Raw genomic sequence first — 18616 nt, 5'->3', positions numbered from 1 at the left:
TTCTACCCATCGTATTTCCATTCATGCTAACCTTATATATATTTGGGATGCAACGATTCCACTATTTTGGATTCGGCCGACCTCCCGAATCCTTTGCGAAAGGTTCGGCTGAATACCAACCAAATCCTAATTTGCATAAGCAAATTAGGGGTGGGAAGGGGAAAACATGTTTTACTTCCTAGTTTTGTTACAAAAAGTCACGCAATTTCCCTCCCGCCCCTAATTTGCATTTGCAAATTAGGATCTGGATTCGGTTCAGCTGGGCAGAAGGATTCGGCTGAATTCGAATCCTGCTGAAAAAGACTGAATCCCGAACCGAATCCTGTGCATTATATATATATATATATATATATATATATATATATATATATATATATATATATATATATATATATATATATTATATATATATATATGTATGTATGTATGTATATATATGTATGTATGTATGTATGTGTATATATATATATATATATATGTATGTATGTGTATATATATATATATATATATATGTATGTATGTATGTATGTATGTATGTATGTATGTATGTATGTATGTATGTATGTATGTATATATATATATATATGTATATATATATATATATATATATATATATATATATATATATATATATATATATATATATATATAATGATCAATGTAATAAAAAGAGAAATAGTAAACTAACTATGTGTACATTTTCATTTAAAATAATTTTATTCTATTATTGTGCCTGAAGCCATATTCCATTGCTTCACGAGAATTTCTGATGATCTGAGCTTTGGATTCCAATGCTTGATCACCTCCCCATGGAACTCAGCAAAAACACTTTGCAATTAACAGCTATAATTTAGTAATGTGAGTGTTTTAAATAAGAACTCCTTAACACTCTACCAACAACGCTATCCAAGTGCTGGAATCCCTACTAAAGGACCTTTCATTGCATCCTTGAATATTTTTCACAGACATGAAGTATAAATGGATATTGACTTATTGTGCACCATAAAAATATTAAGGTAACATTTAATCACCTCTAGGCTTATATGTGCACTGCCCCAAGATTAATTTTGTAATGTTAATTAAGAAAATGTAAAACAAAAAACAAACAACGTTTGCATTTTTAGCAGCTGGCAGGGATGTAAAATACATCACAGACACTTCATGTTTATGGCAGATTTTACAATGGACAACTGCTACGCTTTAGTACATGTACACCTGTCACATACACAGTGTGAGCTTTTGACAACTGTCATATTAAGCAGAGGATACACCATCTGTAGCAGCCAACTCCAAGACTTTCAAGGAATACATAAAGCAAGAAAATAACATATAGGACTACATGGGTTGCTCAAATTGCTGATCTGCTGGCATGTCCATACTCCAGTCTGCGGCAAATTATTATGCCTATGTTATTATAAACGTGCTGTTTATATGTATTGTATATTATTCTAGAACTTTCTACACTTGCAAACTAAGTGTCACTTGTCTAAAAGCCTAACATAAGCAATTATTATTATGGTTCGAATTTTCTGATTTTTTCTATTTTTTCCCCAAAATAGAATTTTTCGGGAAAATGTATTGATAAATAACAGGAAATAAACCTGTGCAGATTTGGTCGGAGTATAATTCAGGAAATAATGGGATAAATTCGGATTTTGATAAATAACCCCCTAAGTGTTCTAACTTTAAGATCTCTTTTAATTAGGAGAATCAGAATAATAAAACTTCAATCTTGAAACTCTTGAGTAATGAAAGTGATCAATATTTAATCTGTAAGAAAGAGCCAGGTGTAAAATGCAATCATGAAAGCAAAGAACTGCTTTTACTTACGTGTTGTTTATAATCTGGAACCTTTCACCTTTTCTAAAAGAAAGATCTTCTGTTGTTCTAGCTTCATAATCATATAAGGCCACAAAAACTGTAACGCCACCTACAAGCAATAGCAGAAATAATCGTGGTTATAGGGAAAAAGGTTGCAACTATCCCTAGCATTTAAGCATTAATCAAAAAAGGCATTTCAAAACAGCAGATCACATTTATAGTGTATGCATGTTCCACAGACAGATAATTTAAGAACACTCAAGGTTTGGCAACTCCAAAGTCAAGGGTCAACACCAAAGATTTTAAAATAAGGGGCGTAAACAATATTCACCTAGTAGATATTCCTTGGAAGATCAGGTGATTAAACTACAAGTATGAGACCTGTTATTCAGAATACTCTGGACCTGGGGTTTTCCAGAGAACAGATCTTTCATAATTTTAATCTTCATACATTAAGACTACTAAAAATCATTTAAACATAGCCCTCATTTTTTTAAAATGGCAATTTTCTATTCATGGTTAGCCAATGGCACATACTACTATAAAAGTATATTATTATGAAAATGGTTTATTTACATGAAGCAGGAGCTGTTTTATGCAATATGTTTTTAGAGAGACCTACATTGTTCGGGGGGTATAGTTTTCCTTTAACAGGCAAGCTTAAACCAAAACATGGGACCAAGCTTACAACGTGCCGTACTGTACATTTACTATGTAGACAGAAAACAAATGTGTGTTAAATGATTAGTCACCATACATCACTTCAGTATAAGATTATTCCTAGAAGATAAAGCCTATAAAATATTCATTCTTTAAATCTTTTTTTTTTAATTGGCAATACTAAAGAAACAATGGTATTTTATTTTATGCTTTCAAATTACAATTAAAATGACAGAAATGTATGTCACTTTAAGAAAGAAAATTATCAAGATTCAAGCTGTTTAGCACAGAATGTGCTTCCCTGGGCTAAGTCTCCTTGGGTTAAGCAAGCGTCCCAGACAGCTGTTGGCCTTTTATAATTCTGAATGGTTTCTGCAGAACATCTAAAGCTATCACATGTCTGTGATTTAACCATGGCATTCTAATATTGTGTGTAATTGGTAAGCACTAGCACATTCTATTGCATAATAATGTATAAAAGAAACTTATTTAATAAGAGAAACAGAAAAGTTGTGGCAGTGATAGTTGCGGGGAGACAGCAAATCTCTGTAATATCACACAGATGTGGCAGAAGCCACCATGCTGCAAGTTAATAACATAGCAAATCACCTTTTAGATGTAATTACTGGATAATCACTGGGATCTAGAGAGTTTATCTCTCTCTAAAGAAGCAGTACACATTTGCTCTTTCATATCTGTCTGTAATGGTTCTGGATGATTAGTGAACAACCCCCCTGTATCACCAAAAAGGAGTGCTAAAAATAAAATAGAGAAATGTATATTGCACTTGCAAAAACAGCCTTGCATTCCTCTAAAAACATACAGGATTTGCTAGAAGGTGCTGCAAATTACCAAAGGGCAAACAGTGATAGGGCTGAATTTCTTTAAAATGCATGTAGGTACTCATTACTAAATTAACCAGTTGCTTATGGGGCACCAAGAAGGAAGAGTGAACGATCGGTGGACGAGGTATTGTTTAACAGATCTACTTGGTAGTTAGAGAGTTCTAGGTTTAAACAAACGAGTATTTTGTCTTATGCAAGTTCTCAAGGAAATGAGAAAAAGTTAGAAATGGGGAATAAGAAGGGAAAGGTAAAGATAATTATGCTGATGTAGATAGGAAGCAAATCATTCAGGCCATAAGAAAGCTCAGTGATCCCAGATAATAAGCAAAAGACCAAAATTGTCTGCAGTTTTACACCAGAAATTACCCAGTAAGCATGGATTTCATATTGTATGCCAAGGCTTAGCTAGACTAAAATGGAATTTGAATATGGGGAACACATTAGTAGTATTCTAAAAATACATATTTTACTTAGCATGTGTCAGGTTTGGAATTTAAAGGAAAATTAAACTCCCCTAGGAACACCAGTCCCACTTAACTGCCTTCCATTGCCCCCCCACCTCTTCCTCTCCACACAGTGTATTAGGCAGAATTTACCCCTATTTAAAAACCTAAGCCTAAAAAGCAGAGCAGCAGAATTCCCTGGTACAAAGGTATTCCTATAATCCGCTGACACAAAATCTTAGAAGCATGTTTTTAATTCTCTTTCTATTTATGGCTTTTCCCATTCATTTTCTAGTCTTTCATTCACAACTGGCCGCTACACTAAACAACTGGAGAGGTGTAATGTAAAATCAAAATGAAAAGGCACCAACATTTTAATTATTCCTTCAATGTAGGAAAAAACACTAATGGAGTCAAATACATTGTCAGTCTTCTGTTTACAACTCCCTTGACATGAGACATAATGGAAACTGAATTGCCCACACAAAGTAAAAGGAACACATGGCTCTCTTATGTAAAAGCATGCCCTACCTGTACAGCAAAAATATTATGTCTTATCAAATAGCCCACAAATTAAGAAATTATGCCTTTCACTCTTGCAATTCAGAGTCCAGTGAAGGAAAGTGAGGAGAGCTGGGAATCTCTTTCTTTTCAAATCTCTTTCATAACAGCCCGAAGTGGCCCACCACTTGGCCAAATCTAGCAAAGATCAGACAAGTAGGTGTATTACAGGTATGGGACCAGTTATCCAGAATGCTTGGGACCTGGGGATTTTTCTGGATAACGGATATTTCCATTATTTGGATCATCATACCTTAAGTCAGTGACCCCCAACCGTAGCTCGTGAGCAACATGTTGCTCTCCAACCCCTTGGATGTTGCTCTCAGTGGCCTCAAAGCAGGCGCTTATTTTTGAATTCAAGGCTTGGAGGCAAGTTTGGGTTGCTTTAAAACCAGATATACTGCCAAACTGAGCCTCCTGTAGACTGTTAGTCCACAAAGGTGGCTACCAATAGCCAATCACAGCCCTTATTTGGCACCACCCAGGAACATTTTCCGTGCTTGTATTGCACCCCAACTCTTTGTAAATCTGAATGTTGCTCACGGGTGAAAAAGGTTGGAGACCCCTGCCTTAAAGGAGAAATCAACCTGTGGGGAAAAAACCCCTACTCCAGGTAGCCCTCCCCCCAGGCTAACTACCCCCCCCCCATGGAGATGCCCCATACTCCATACTTAATCCTCAGCGCAGATTCTTCCAGCGAAGTTCCACGCGTCCAACTTCCGGCTCCTCTGTAATCTGACTGAGAGATCGGCATTTTTGCTCATGCGGAGTTGGAGCAGTTTGCCACAACTGCGCATGCGCGGAATTACACGGAAATTGCCGATCTCTCTGTCAGCTTACAGAGGAGCCGGAAGGTGGACGAGTGGAACTTCGCTGGAAGAATCTGTGCTGAGGGGTAAGTATGGGGCATCTCGCGGGGGGGGGGGGTAGTAAGTCTGGGGGGAGAACATTAAACCCAATACACTGGTTTTGCCTTCAATATGGATTAATTATATCTTAGTTGGGATAAAGTACAAGCTACTGGTTTATTATTACAGAGAAAAAGGAAATCATTTTTACAAATTTGGATTATTTGATTATAATGGAGACTATGGGAGACTGCCTTTCTATAATTCGGAGCTTTCTGGATAACGGGTTTCCGGAAAACGGATCCCATACCTGTACTGTGTTAACAAATGTATAATTGTTTTATATTTACCTTTACCATTACTTCCTCTCTTCCCCAGCAGCAATTTTTGTCAGAATTTGAGGTAAGGAGGAATGCATTGTACAGAGGGCCTATGGACAGGTAATTTAACTAGCAACTCCTTCTACCACAATTGCTTGCAATTGGAGGAATTTGGTAAGTGAAAAGGGTTTTACATTAGTCTTCACCCTGCCTACTAAAAAAACAGGCAAAAAGCAGGGCCAACACAAGTCCTATTAGCTATACTTGTATTAAAATGGGGTAACCTGCAGCTTTTATTCATCATGTTACCCTACCTATCTGACAACATAAAAAAAAAAAATACCTGTTAATCCCCCAGGGTAAGGAACTGGAGTTGGTGCAAATATGGACGATGCTCCTCCAAAGGGTGTTATTCCTGAAGAACCTCCAAATGGTGTCATGGAATGACTATTAAAATTGGGTGCTTGTCCTTTAATTCCAGGAGATTGTGTTGCTTGTGTTGGATCACCTCCATACGGACTTCCTGAATCAGGCTTGGGCTCTGTTCTGTACTTTATAGATGGTCCTTTGTCTTCCTTACTTTTTATACAGCCCATGATATCTGGGGGAAAAAAACAAATGTAATTCAGTACTAAAAACTGTCCAAAGCATAACTGCCCAAGGTGTACCCCCTGGCAATCTCCAGATAAACAAATTATGCTCGCTGGAGCAACCCTCATTACACTGTAATTTACTAATGTTCATTATGTAAGGTATTCATTTATGCAAAGAAACCATAAGTGTGAAATACATATAATTTCAGTAGAGAATGCACATGACCAAACTGCAATCAGTTTGTTATACATTCATAAGCACAAGTCCAGCCTATTGCCTAGTTTATATACTTCAAAGTGGCTTCAGCTCAGAATAACTTTACCCCATGATCAAATTGAATTGTAAAATTAATTATATTGGAATGTAGTAATAGCAGTTATACACTGTATTGAAAACACCAGCAAGACAATGGGCTTGTTGTCAAACAGAATGGCTATATAGGTGGTGCTTGTGCTTGTCTTGTTTGTATTTTGCTGCACATTTCATGTCAGTACACTTAATTGCTTTTGACACCATTTTTTAACAGTTGATTTAATTTTGATGAGTTGTGACAATCTTTATTTTAAGGGAATGAGCTGCAGGCTTAAGCTGGCCATAGATGTTAAGATTTTTAAAAGATCCGATCGTCATTGTGAGACCACGATTATCTCGGAACCATCATACGAATTGTCCATCAACTAAAAATACCAATTTGCTAGGAAATCAAAGGATAGCTGCCTACTTGGCCCTGCAAACATAGATAGATTGCACTGGGACCAATAAAGATTTTTTAACCTGGCCGATCAATTTCCTGACAGATGTCGGTCGAAAAATCGTAAAATGTACAATCGTTCGAATCCCACTAACTTCACGATAATTTTGAAGGATTGGTTGGACTTCGGTAAAATCGGTCGTTTGGCAAGAAAAATCGTTGCGTCGGGAGCTTAACTGTGTATACACAATCACTCTGCCACTGAATATAGGTGTGTCTGAAAAAAAGCAAATCTCACTGCTGTCACAACTTCAGCGACTGTGTGCTATAGATCTGGCAACAACACTGCTTATCACAATGGTTGGAACTAGGTATTTCTGGCATCAAAGTAAATAGCAGTAAAATGGCACTTTCTAGGAAAAGAATGTCAGTCAAAAAAGAAAAACACTCTCACACAAATTTTATATTGGTGATATTTATTTAAAGGCATATGATGTTAATTTACTGGAGAAAAAAAAATTGGGCCACTTAAACCGCTGATACAATTAGGCATACAAAGATAAGTAGGAAATAAGCAAATGCAAAAACAAACTGGGTCACTGGGATCTTGCAGACAACACTCTGCAATTTAAGAATTAGTAAAATTGCACTGTGCTATTCCACTATGTAGTCACTTAGTCTCAGAACCTAAAAACAAAGTTGAAATGTATTTGGTATATTAAACCAATGCAAAATGTATGAATTAGCTATTTTTTCACAACTTTCTTATCACAAGGCAGACCAGGAAAAAGCAAATCAAATATTCTACCAGCATTTATATGATTTCTGAAAACCATGATGCTGTTATGATACTCATACTTTTGCGTAAAGCTCACAAATATGGCATTGAAGCTTTGTTTAGAAACAGAGAAAGACAAAGGCAGAAATGAATGCAAACAATCATACAGACTTCCTCTTTAAAGCAAGCATTAAATATGTGTAGGGGTATATCCATCCAGATTACAATATTCGTTGTTGTTACTGGTCCTTAACCTTTTAAATGCCACAGATCGTAGAATCTACGTTCTGTGGCAAAGGTACTTGAAATGCCACAGAACGTAGATTCTACGTTCTGCAGCACTTCCTGGTTCTCGAGCGGAGGAGCGGCTGTTAGAGCCGCTCGCTCCGTTCCTCCTCGATCCCCTGCCCCTAGGCAACGAGCAGAGCAGGGGATCGAGTGGCCCCTGGGGCGCGATCGCCATGGGGCCCAAAAACAGCAGCAGGCACGTGTCACTTACGTGTCCTGCTGCTGCAGCCTACACCGCGCCGTCGATCTCCGCCCCCACAGCACAGAGACAGGAACCACGTCGCAGATGTCTTCCAGGGGCTCTTCCTGATCGTCTGCAACAGTCTCCAGCGACTTTTTCAGGTTAGTGCAACAATTACACACACCAACACACACTTATTAGAGTAATACACACTTAGATTCACACTTACACATACATTTTTGGGGATTGGGGGGGTCACTTACACTCGCTGCACTTACACACACGTGCACACGCACACATAACATGTAATTTACCATTTGTACACATGCACACGCACATACATGGCATTGTGGCTTTTTTTTTTTTTTTTCTTATCGCATCGTCTCTTTTTTTGGCTGAAAAAAATGTTTTATTGCCATTACGAATAGCGTATTCGCTAACCGTACTGTGCAATACCTTTTGTATGTTATTTCGGTGATTATATTGCAATTTTGGGTATTTTGGTGCATTTTTAGCCATTTTATTGAATTTTTAGCCATTTTATTGCATTTTCAGTTCTGCATATATTGTGTTCACTTGTTTCTAGCCGTATAACCTGTTTGGCCCATCTAAAATATTCAAACTGTGATTCTGACGGCCGATAACACTAGTCTGGAAAAAAAAAACATTGATTTTTGTGGTTTTATTGGATTTTTTTGCATTTCACCCTTTACTGCCTTATTTTGTTTTGCCTTGTAAATTTTATCTACTATATATCCATTTGGGGGTCTCTGTGTGCCACATAGTATGGTATATCTATGCATATTGGGCATCAAAGTGTTCAGTAGACACCTGGCGTTCATATTTAGGATCTTTTATGCTGATACGTTACGAAATGTCGGGCATATAATGGGGTAAAATTCAAGCTTTCTGACAATTTTCAGAAATTTGATAAAAACCGTTATGTTCAGCATTGCTTTGCAGTTTGGCAGTTTGCAGTAGAAACACTTATTTACCCATATTGGATTCGTCAGAATGTGTACTTTCTGAAAATATATGGTTTTCTGGAGTATCTGTACTGTTAGGGGGGTCTAATGTCGCATAATACACACACCAGGTGCTTATATTGCAGCAGCCAGCGCGTCAGCTGTGAAAATGTATATACACTATTGTCATTTGGTGGTCTCTGTGCGCCGCATAGTTTGGTATATCTATGCATATTGGGCATCAAAGTGTTCAGTAGACCCCTGGCGTTCATATTTAGGATGTTTTATGCTCATACGTTACGAAATGTGGGGCATATAATGGGGTAAAATTCAATCTTTCTGACGATTTTCAAAAATTTGATAAAAACCGTTATGTTCAGCATTGGTTTGCAGTTTGGCAGTTTGCAGTAGAAACACATATTTACCCATATTGGATTCGTCAGAATGTGTACTTTCTGAAAATATATGGTTTTCTAGGGTCTCTGTACTGTTAGGGGGGTCTGTCGCATAATACACACACCAGGTGCTCATATTGCAGCAGCCAGCGCGTCAGCCGTGAAAATGTATATACACTATTGTCATTTGGGGGTCTCTGTGCCCCACATAGTTTAGTATATCTATGCATATTGGGCATCAAAGTGTTCAGTAGACCCCTGGCGTTCATATTTAGGATGTTTTATGCTGATACGTTACAAAATGTGTGGCATATAATAGGGTAAAATTCAAGCTTTCTGACAATTTTCAGAAATTTGATAAAAACCGTTACGTTCAGCATTGCTTTGCAGTTTGGCAGTTTGCAGTAGGAACACATATTTACCCATATTGGATTCGTCAGAATGTGTACTTTCTGAAAATATATGGTTTTCTGGGGTCTCTGTACTGTTAGGGGGGTCTAATGTCGCATATTACACACACCAGGTGCTCATATTGCAGCAGCCTGCGCGCGTCAGCCGTGAAAATATATTTACACTATTGTCATTTGGGGGTCTCTGTGCGCCGCATAGTTTGGTATATCTATGCATATTGGGCATCAAAGTGTTCAGTAGACCCCTGGCGTTCATATTTAGGATGTTTTATGCTGATAAGTTACGAAATGTGGGGCATATAATGGGGTAAAATTCAAGCTTTGTGACAATTTTCAGAAATTTGATAAAAACCGTTATGTTCAGCATTGCTTTGCAGTTTGGCAGTATGCAGTAGAAACACTTATTTACCCATATTGGATTCGTCAGAATGTGTACTTTCTGAAAATATATGGTTTTCTGGGGTCTCTGTACTGTTAGGTGGTCTAATGTCGCATAATACACACACCGGGTGGTTATATTGCAGCAGCCAGCGCGTCAGCCGTGAAAATGTCTATACATATTGTCATTTGGGGGACTCTGTGCGCCACATAGTTTGGTATATCTATGCATATTGGGCATCAAACTGTTTAGTAGACCCCTATGTTTATATTTAGGATGCTTTATGCTGGTAATGATACATGGACAATACGATGCTGGAAAGTTGAAGCTTTGAGGCAATTTCCAGATATTTCACCAAAACCGCCAAATTTGGCAAAGCCTTGCGACTCAGTAGTTTGGAGCAGAAAGGCATGGGTACCCATTTTAGATTCTGTAGAATGTGTACTTTCCAAAAATATATGGGGTTGGGGGGTAAACATATATTTCTGTGTTTTTACCCCACAAAAATGCAGTCAATGTGTTGATCTTTCATTAGCTGAAGTTACCCACAGGACTATTTGTATGCGCTAAATTCATTTTGGGGCCTCTAAATGCCAGATACTTTGGTAAACCTATGAACAATGGCCACCAAACTGTTCGGAGGAACCCTGGCAATCATATTTAGGGTGCTTTTTCTTGGTGCATAACGATACATGGGTGATATGGTGCTGAGAAGTTGAACCTTTGAGGCAATTTTCAGATATTTCACCAAAACCGACAATTGTGGGAAAGTCTTGCGACTCAGTAGTTTGGAGCAGAAAGGCATGGGTACCCATATTAGATTCTGTAGAATGTGTACTTTCCAAAAATATATGGGTTTTGGGGGGTAAACATATATTTCTGTGTTTTTACCCCACAAAAATGCAGTCAATGTGTTGATTTTTCATTAGCTGAAGTTACCCACGGGACTGTTTGTATGCGCTAACTTCATTTTGGGGCCTCTAAATGCCAGATACTTTGGTAAACTTATGAACAATGGCCACCAAAATGTTCAGAGGAACCCTGGCAATCATATTTAGGGTGCTTTTTCTTAGTACATAATGACCCATGGGTGATATGGTGCTGGGAAGTTGAAGCTTTGAGGCAATTTTCAGATATTTCACCAAAACCGACAACTTTGGGAAAGCCTGGCGACTCAGTAGTTTGGAGCAATAAGGCATGGGTACCCATTTTAGATTCTGTAGAATGTGTACTTTCCAAAAATGTATGGGTTTGGGGGGTAAACATATATTTCTGTGTTTTTACCCCACAAAAATGCAGTCAATGTGTTGATCTTTCATTAGCTGAAGTTACCCACAGGACTATTTCTATGCACTAACTTCATTTTGGGGCCTCTAAATGCCAGATACTTTGGTAAACCTATGAACAATGGCCACCAAACTGTTCGGAGGAACCCTGGCAATCATATTTAGGGTGCTTTTTCTTGGTGCATAACGATACATGGGTGATATGGTGCTGAGAAGTTGAAGCTTTGAGGCAATTTTCAGATATTTCACCAAAACCGACAATTGTGGGAAAGCCTTGCGACTCAGTAGTTTGGAGCAGAAAGGCATGGGTACCCATTTTAGATTCTGTAGAATGTGTACTTTCAAAAAATATATGGGTTTTGGGGGTAAACATATATTTCTGTGTTTTTACCCCACAAAAATGCAGTCAATGTGTTGATTTTTCATTAGATGAAGTTACCCACAGGACTATTTGTATGCGCTAACTTCATTTTGAGGCCTCTAAATGCCAGATACTTTGGTAAACCTATGAACAATGGCCACCAAATTGTTTGGAGGAACCCTGGCAATCATATTTAGGGTGCTTTTTCTTGGTGCGTAACGATACATGGGTGATATGGTGCTGAGAAGTTGAAGCTTTGAGGCAATTTTCAGATATTTCACCAAAACCGACAATTGTGGGAAAGCCTTGCGACTCAGTAGTTTGGAGCAGAAAGGCATGGGTACCCATTTTAGATTCGGTAGAATGTGTACTTTCCAAAAATATATGGGTTTTGGGGGGTAAACATATATTTCTGTGTTTTTACCCCACAAAAATGCAGTCAATGTGTTGATCTTTCATTAGCTGAAGTTACCCACGGGACTGTTTGTATGCGCTAACTTCATTTTGGGGCCTCTAAATGCCAGATACTTTGGTAAACTTATGAACAATGACCACCAAAATGTTCAGAGGAACCCTGGCAATCATATTTAGGGTGCTTTTTCTTAGTACGTAATGATACATGGGCGATATGGTGCTGGGAAGTTGAAGGTTTGAGGCAATTTTCAGATATTTCACCAAAACCGACAATTTTGGGAAAGCCTTGCGACTCAGTAGTTTGGAGCAGAAAGGCATGGGTACCCATTTTAGATTCAGTAGAATGTGTACTTTCCAAAAATATATGGGTTTGGGGGGTAAACATATATTTCTGTGTTTTTACCCCACAAAAAATGCAGTCAATGTGTTGATTTCTCAGTAGCTGAAGTAAAGTCCTGAACAATTTGGATGTGCTAACTTCATATTGGTGTCTCTAAATGCCAGATACTTTGGTAAACCTATGCATAATGGGTATTAAACTGTTCAGTGGACCCCTGGCAATCATATTTCAGGTGCTTTTTCTTGGTACCTAATATAGTTTGGGATATGTGGAGCAGCAAAATAAAACCTTTGAAATGATTTTTCAGAATTTAGATTTTTTTTTTGAAAAACCGCTATGTTCAGACAAGCTTTTATGTTTGGTAGTTGGGAGTAGAGAGACATAATTACCCATTTTGGAATCGGCAGAATGTGTACTTTTCAAAAATGTATGGTTTTCTGGGGTAAACCTACGGTTTCAGGATTTTTTGCCTTGGAATCTAAAGCATGCCGTTTTCTGCCTTAGTGCTTTCAAAATTCGGTAATATACTGCCGGGAGTTTTTGCTGTACAGAAATCCTAAATCTCCCTAAAACTATACATATCTGGTATTGGCACATTCGAGAGACATAAGGCTTTCCAAATCAGTTGGATTTTCACCCCTAAAATGAAATATTTTTCTGGTATAAATTGATATACGATGAAAAATGGTAATTTTTCATTTTTTTTGGTATTTAGCACTATAAATTTTTTTGCACAGTTGGAAATACATGAAAACTCAGGCAGATTTAGAAAGCTCAGTTTCTACCGAAAATGCCCCTAAAGTGAGAGAGCACAAAATGTTTCAAAAACGGCTGGCATTTCGCGTAACCAAAATGTGAAATTCTGCTGGCACTTAAAGGGTTAAAAGAGAACACTTTGCTTTTTCTTGAAAAGTATATTGGGCTAGTTGGTAGCAAGTGGCTGAATACAACAAAGTATTGCACAATACAATACAGCAGTGCAAAATGGTGCCTGTAGAGTTATGTATCTTATTCAATATAAATTAAACATAAATATCAATATACATTAAGTTAAAGGGGCAGCAACTGAAACTATGTACTGCATTAAAAAAGTCCAACAACCACTGTTGTAAATTTCAATAAACAAATCCCTAACATGTGACATCTACAGTAATTGTTCCCAATGGATTTTAGGAGCGCAAGCATCAGCAGTTGCTCACAAATTCTGGATCTGCTCAGCACATATTTTTAAAGATTAGCCATCATATTGTAGATTAAAAAAGGACATTAGTAGAAAAGTATGCAACCAATAATATGGTTTTAATTTCTCCCCATGTAAAGATTCTGGCCTTTTCTTTTTTTTTTACACAGAGCTGAGCGCTCTGGCTTGCATAACGTAAGGACAATCACTACAGTATTTAGCAAGTCCCCTGTTACCCATACCACATGGGGAGAGAATCAAATGGAAACAATGTTTACCTCCCAGCTTCTATTGATTTAGTTGACTTTCTTCTGAATAACAAATTTAGTAAAATTATGTTAATTTTTACCCTTGCAAAATTAATACAAAGCCTTGATTCAGAAATGCAAATCAGTGCTCTCATTAAAGGAGAAGGAAAGCTACAGAAGCATTTTATTGCCAATAGATTAGCTGCAATAGTGCAAGCTAGAATGCTATATCTATTCGGTAGAATGCTTTACCATACCTGAGTAAAAAGCTCTAGAAGCTCTGTTTGTTTAGGATAGCAGCTGCCATATTAGCTTGGTGTGACATCACTTCCTGCCTGAGTCTCTCCCTGCTCACTTATAGCTCTGGGCTCAGACTACAGCAGAGAAGGGAGGGGAAGAGGAACAAACTGTGCATGCTCATGCCTGGGGCAAGGAGGTTTAAGCTGAAAACAGGAAGTCTGGTACAGAAGCCCACAATAGAAGGAAAGAAATGTGGTGTTTCTTTTGACAGAGGACTCAGAGCAGCATTACTTTGAGGGTTTACTGGTATATTTATATAGACCTTTCTGATAAGGCTTACTTAGTTTTAACCTTTCCTTCTCCTTTAAAGGAGCTGTCCACCTTTGAATCAACTTTTAGTATGATGTAGAGAGGGATATTCTGAGACAATTTGTAATAAGTTTTCATTTTCATTATTTAAGGTTTTTGAGTTATTTAGCTTTGTATTCAGCAGCTCTTCAATTTGCATTATAAACAATCTGGTAGCTAGGGTCCAAATTACCTTAGCAACCGTGCATTGATTTAAATAAGAGACTGGAATATGAATAGGAGAGGACCTTACTAGAAACATAAGCTACTTAATAGTAGTAGTAATAAGTGTATAGCCTTACAGAGCCTTTGCTTTTTAGATGGGGTCAGCGACTCCATAAGAAGAAAAAGGCAAATACAGTAGAACCCCCCATTTTACATTTTTCAGGGAACCAAATAAAAATGGTGTAAAATTCAGGAAAATAGAAAATCAGGGAAATGTTTTATGCATAATATATAGGTGGGACCACAAAACAACAATGTAAAATGAGGGGAAACTTAAAATCAGGGGATTGGCCATTCTATTATATACTAAAAGTACCACCCTTTAAGGGTTAATTCAATAATACAGTATTTAATTGTCTTGGAGTTTATTTATTTCCACCATCGCTGTTAAGCTGCCAGTTCCGTCTATGCAATTAAGAACAAAGAGACCATGAAAGTGATGCATAATGACAGGCAAGGAAATGTTGTATGAAGGCCATTCCACTATTAAATATATTAATAAAAGCAAAGAACTCACTTTGCCTTCTACTAAAACAGCTGAAAAGTAGACCTTAAAGTGATACTGACACTAAAAAATGAATTTTAGCATATGAATGTACATTAAATATTACCTATAGGTCATGTTGATCATTTTTTGCTGAGAGGTTTGTTTTTGTATATAATTGTTAGTTGAAGTTCCTAAGCCTGACTCTCTGACACTCTGACTTTGCCAACCTGACTGTCCCATCTCAGTCTGTTAGTTACAGTTTCTAATGCTAACAGACTCCTGCTGCACAAATATGGCAGCCTCCTCATACAGGAACATGGGGGATCAGACAGGTAATGTAAAAGCATCATGCAAATACTTTATGGCAAAGTTAGAAGTAGCTTGCAAAGCCAATATTATAATAGATGTAAAAAAAAGTTTAATTTCAGGTGTCAGTATCTCTTTAAGGTTACTGTAGTCCTGGATATTGTATTTACCCAAGTAGCCAACACATTTACTTCTGCAAAGAAGTAAACACCAATTATTTTATAAATTTGACAAAAAAAAAAAGCCCATTGATTTGAATGTGTTTCTGTTAATTATTTATAATCTATGTGAAGTGCTTCGGAATATGTTGGTGCTATGTAAAGAATAATAATAAGGAAAGTCACAATTGGTTTTGGCCTTATTTCTTGCCTTTGCAGTAGACAGAGGAACACAACAAAAATGTTGCTTAAAATTAATTATAATTATTAAATAAAATCATAATTTGGATAAACCGACTATAACTTTAATATAAGTCATATTTTCAGACCTATTAATCCTTTTGTATGTTTATGGAGGGCTCCCCCATATTTATACCCACAGCAGCAATGGAGTGCAATAGCCTTTACCAAGAGGTAACCAAGTGCAGCATGCTAGCTGTGTATGGCCACCGTATATGTGTATCTCTAAATAGAGCACCACCTGGTCTTGTTCATTGGAGCCTTAGATAATACATATTGAAGAACTACGCCCAACAGTGAAGACAAAGTGAACATCATGAGTAAATTCATATTTTAAGGGTAAATTATGCCTTATATGGAAAATAGTAGAATAACACCATCAATAAATAGGTATGTCTAAAATAAATACATACATCATAGGTTCTCATGTAACATTTTTAATTTCTGTTGTTACTACAGAGTTGTAGGTACTTTCATACAAGGTACCATTATTTGGAAGGTATGTCAAGGTTACTATAACAGTGTTTATGCAAACATGTAATTATTTCCTACAAATGTACTGATCATCATTGAGAGTTATAGGAAGTGACTCAGTTCAAGTTCAGCTAACACAAAGTATGTCTTGAGATATACAAAGTCTGTAAGCTTGTGTGACACTTCCTTAGTAATTTATGACATTATAGGTAAAGGATATTAAGGGCAGTGTCATAGGGTTTAATCTAACTATACATTATATTGTAGCATAGCTAGTGATTAAAAATGGTGCAGTGCTATATAACTGGTGGCCACATTCGTCCCAAACCCTCCTTGTGTGGCCCTCCATTAGTCTGACTGCTTTGATTGCTTACCTTTTTGCACGTTTCAAAAGGTATCAGAACTGAGATCAACTAGCACCTGCATAGGTCACACCTCAGATTCAGGTAGTAAAAGCCCTGTATTGTTCACACCTGTAATGTTCTGCATTCATCTGCTATCCCCAGGTGAGGAGAAGGCATATGGATTTATGGGTATGACTTAATATGACAACTTTTTTCACAATTGATATTCTAGCACTGACCATTGTTTTTTTTTTTGGTGTGTTACCACCATTAATGTGGGTATTGTGTTAATTGTTCTTGTGATAACATGGGTGTGGTTTAAAGTGGGTGTGATCAACGCAGCCGCCTTCCATTGTCAGCCCTCCACAACAGAGGCCAAAAAAATTCTGGCCTTGGTACCACAGAAGTAGGAAAGCACAGATACAACCAGTGCCGGTACTACCAAAAAAACAAACAAAAACTTTTAATCCAGAAAAACAATAAATGAGTGAGTATGACTAGGTCTTTTAAACAATATTAAACTAGGAAATGAAAGTGACGGCATTCTAGCTGTAGAACTATATTTACCAGAATTTCACTGGACAGGACTGAAGAAAGTTGTAACTCTGCAAAAACACGTTGTGCCAAATACATATTTTGTGTAAAAATGTTGAATCTTTAAAACTTCAAAAGGACAACAACTGTTATAGGAATGTAATGGCTGTTTTAGTTCTGGGTAGAGGGGTGTAGGTATTAAGTATTTCATAGACAGATCAGATTACAAAACAGAAAGGTTGATATATTTTGGACACTTGTCCTTAGGAATCTGCACAACAGGTGTGAAAACATATAATACAGGGATGGGGTCCAGCTGTAAGGGTAAGGCACACTGGGCGAATTGGGGAGATTTAGTCGCCTAGACTTTGCGGCGACCAATCTCCCCGAATGCCTTCCCTCACTCTGCACTGGCTAAAATGAAAAATCGGCGGCGCTCACGAGGAAACTTTGGGCGACTTCAGAAAACGAATCGCCGCGTGTGTGCGCCGGAGATTTTTTCATTTTAGCCAGCGCAGAGTGAGGGAAGGCATTCGGGGAGATTGGTCGCCGCAAAGTCGAGGCGATTAGTCGCCAGGCGACTAAATCTCCCCGAATCGCCCAGTGTGCCCTTACCCTAAATGTGATGTGAAATACATAATGACTCAACTTGCCAGTTGTCTTGGACTGCATACAAGAGGGCTGAAAAAGTTTTTAAAAGTGTGTAAATTATTTAAAAAAAAAAACAAAAAAACAGGACACTGAAAATCAGTTAAAATTATATTCGGTAAACATCCTCTTTATAAAATTTGACCAAGACATGTATATTAAGTATATGAAGCAACGCAGAAGATCTGTTAGTAGTGTCAGCTGGTCTGATGCACGCAGATTCACGGAGCTGGGGGCGGCTTTGCGGGGAACTATTCCGGGTGCAGCATTTACTTGATACAGACTCGTTCCTATGATTTTATAGGAACGTGCCAGTATCACTTTAACTTGGGTCAGCATGTACTGCAGTTCTGAGCATAACCTGCCCTAAATGCCAGCTCTTGCTACCATGTTTGTTATCACGGACAGAAAGCCTACCTCAGCCTCAATAGCCCCCCTAATAGAATAGACTAGAAACCTATATATAACTTTCCAGCATCAGTATCTTCACATGTTTGGCTGAGCTAATGGCTGTTGTCTGGTGGGGGGCCACTGATCTAACTTTGGCCACATTGCTGGGCTTTTAAAGTTCCTCCAGATAAATTACACATTTTTTTAAATGGTA

General features: G+C 37.7%; 1 protein-coding gene across 5 annotated transcripts in view; it reads right to left on the bottom strand.

The window, feature by feature from the left end:
- The window catches only part of MGC115231 (uncharacterized protein), a 68115-nt gene that overhangs the window by 18404 nt on the left and 31095 nt on the right, over positions 1-18616 (bottom strand). For all 5 annotated transcript variants that reach the window (XM_041567243.1, XM_041567240.1, XM_041567242.1 and 2 more), the window contains 2 exon segments: positions 5842-6099; positions 1831-1930 (listed from right to left, as the gene is read on the bottom strand). In XM_041567243.1, coding sequence (XP_041423177.1) covers positions 1831-1930; positions 5842-6094 — 353 coding nt within the window. In that variant the 5' untranslated portion in view covers positions 6095-6099.

The sequence above is a fragment of the Xenopus laevis genome, chromosome 6S (genome assembly GCF_017654675.1).
Source record: "Xenopus laevis strain J_2021 chromosome 6S, Xenopus_laevis_v10.1, whole genome shotgun sequence".
Classification (NCBI taxonomy): domain Eukaryota; kingdom Metazoa; phylum Chordata; class Amphibia; order Anura; family Pipidae; genus Xenopus; species Xenopus laevis.
Note: the sequence above shows the minus strand (reverse complement) of the source record. Positions and strands in the feature narration are given on the sequence as shown.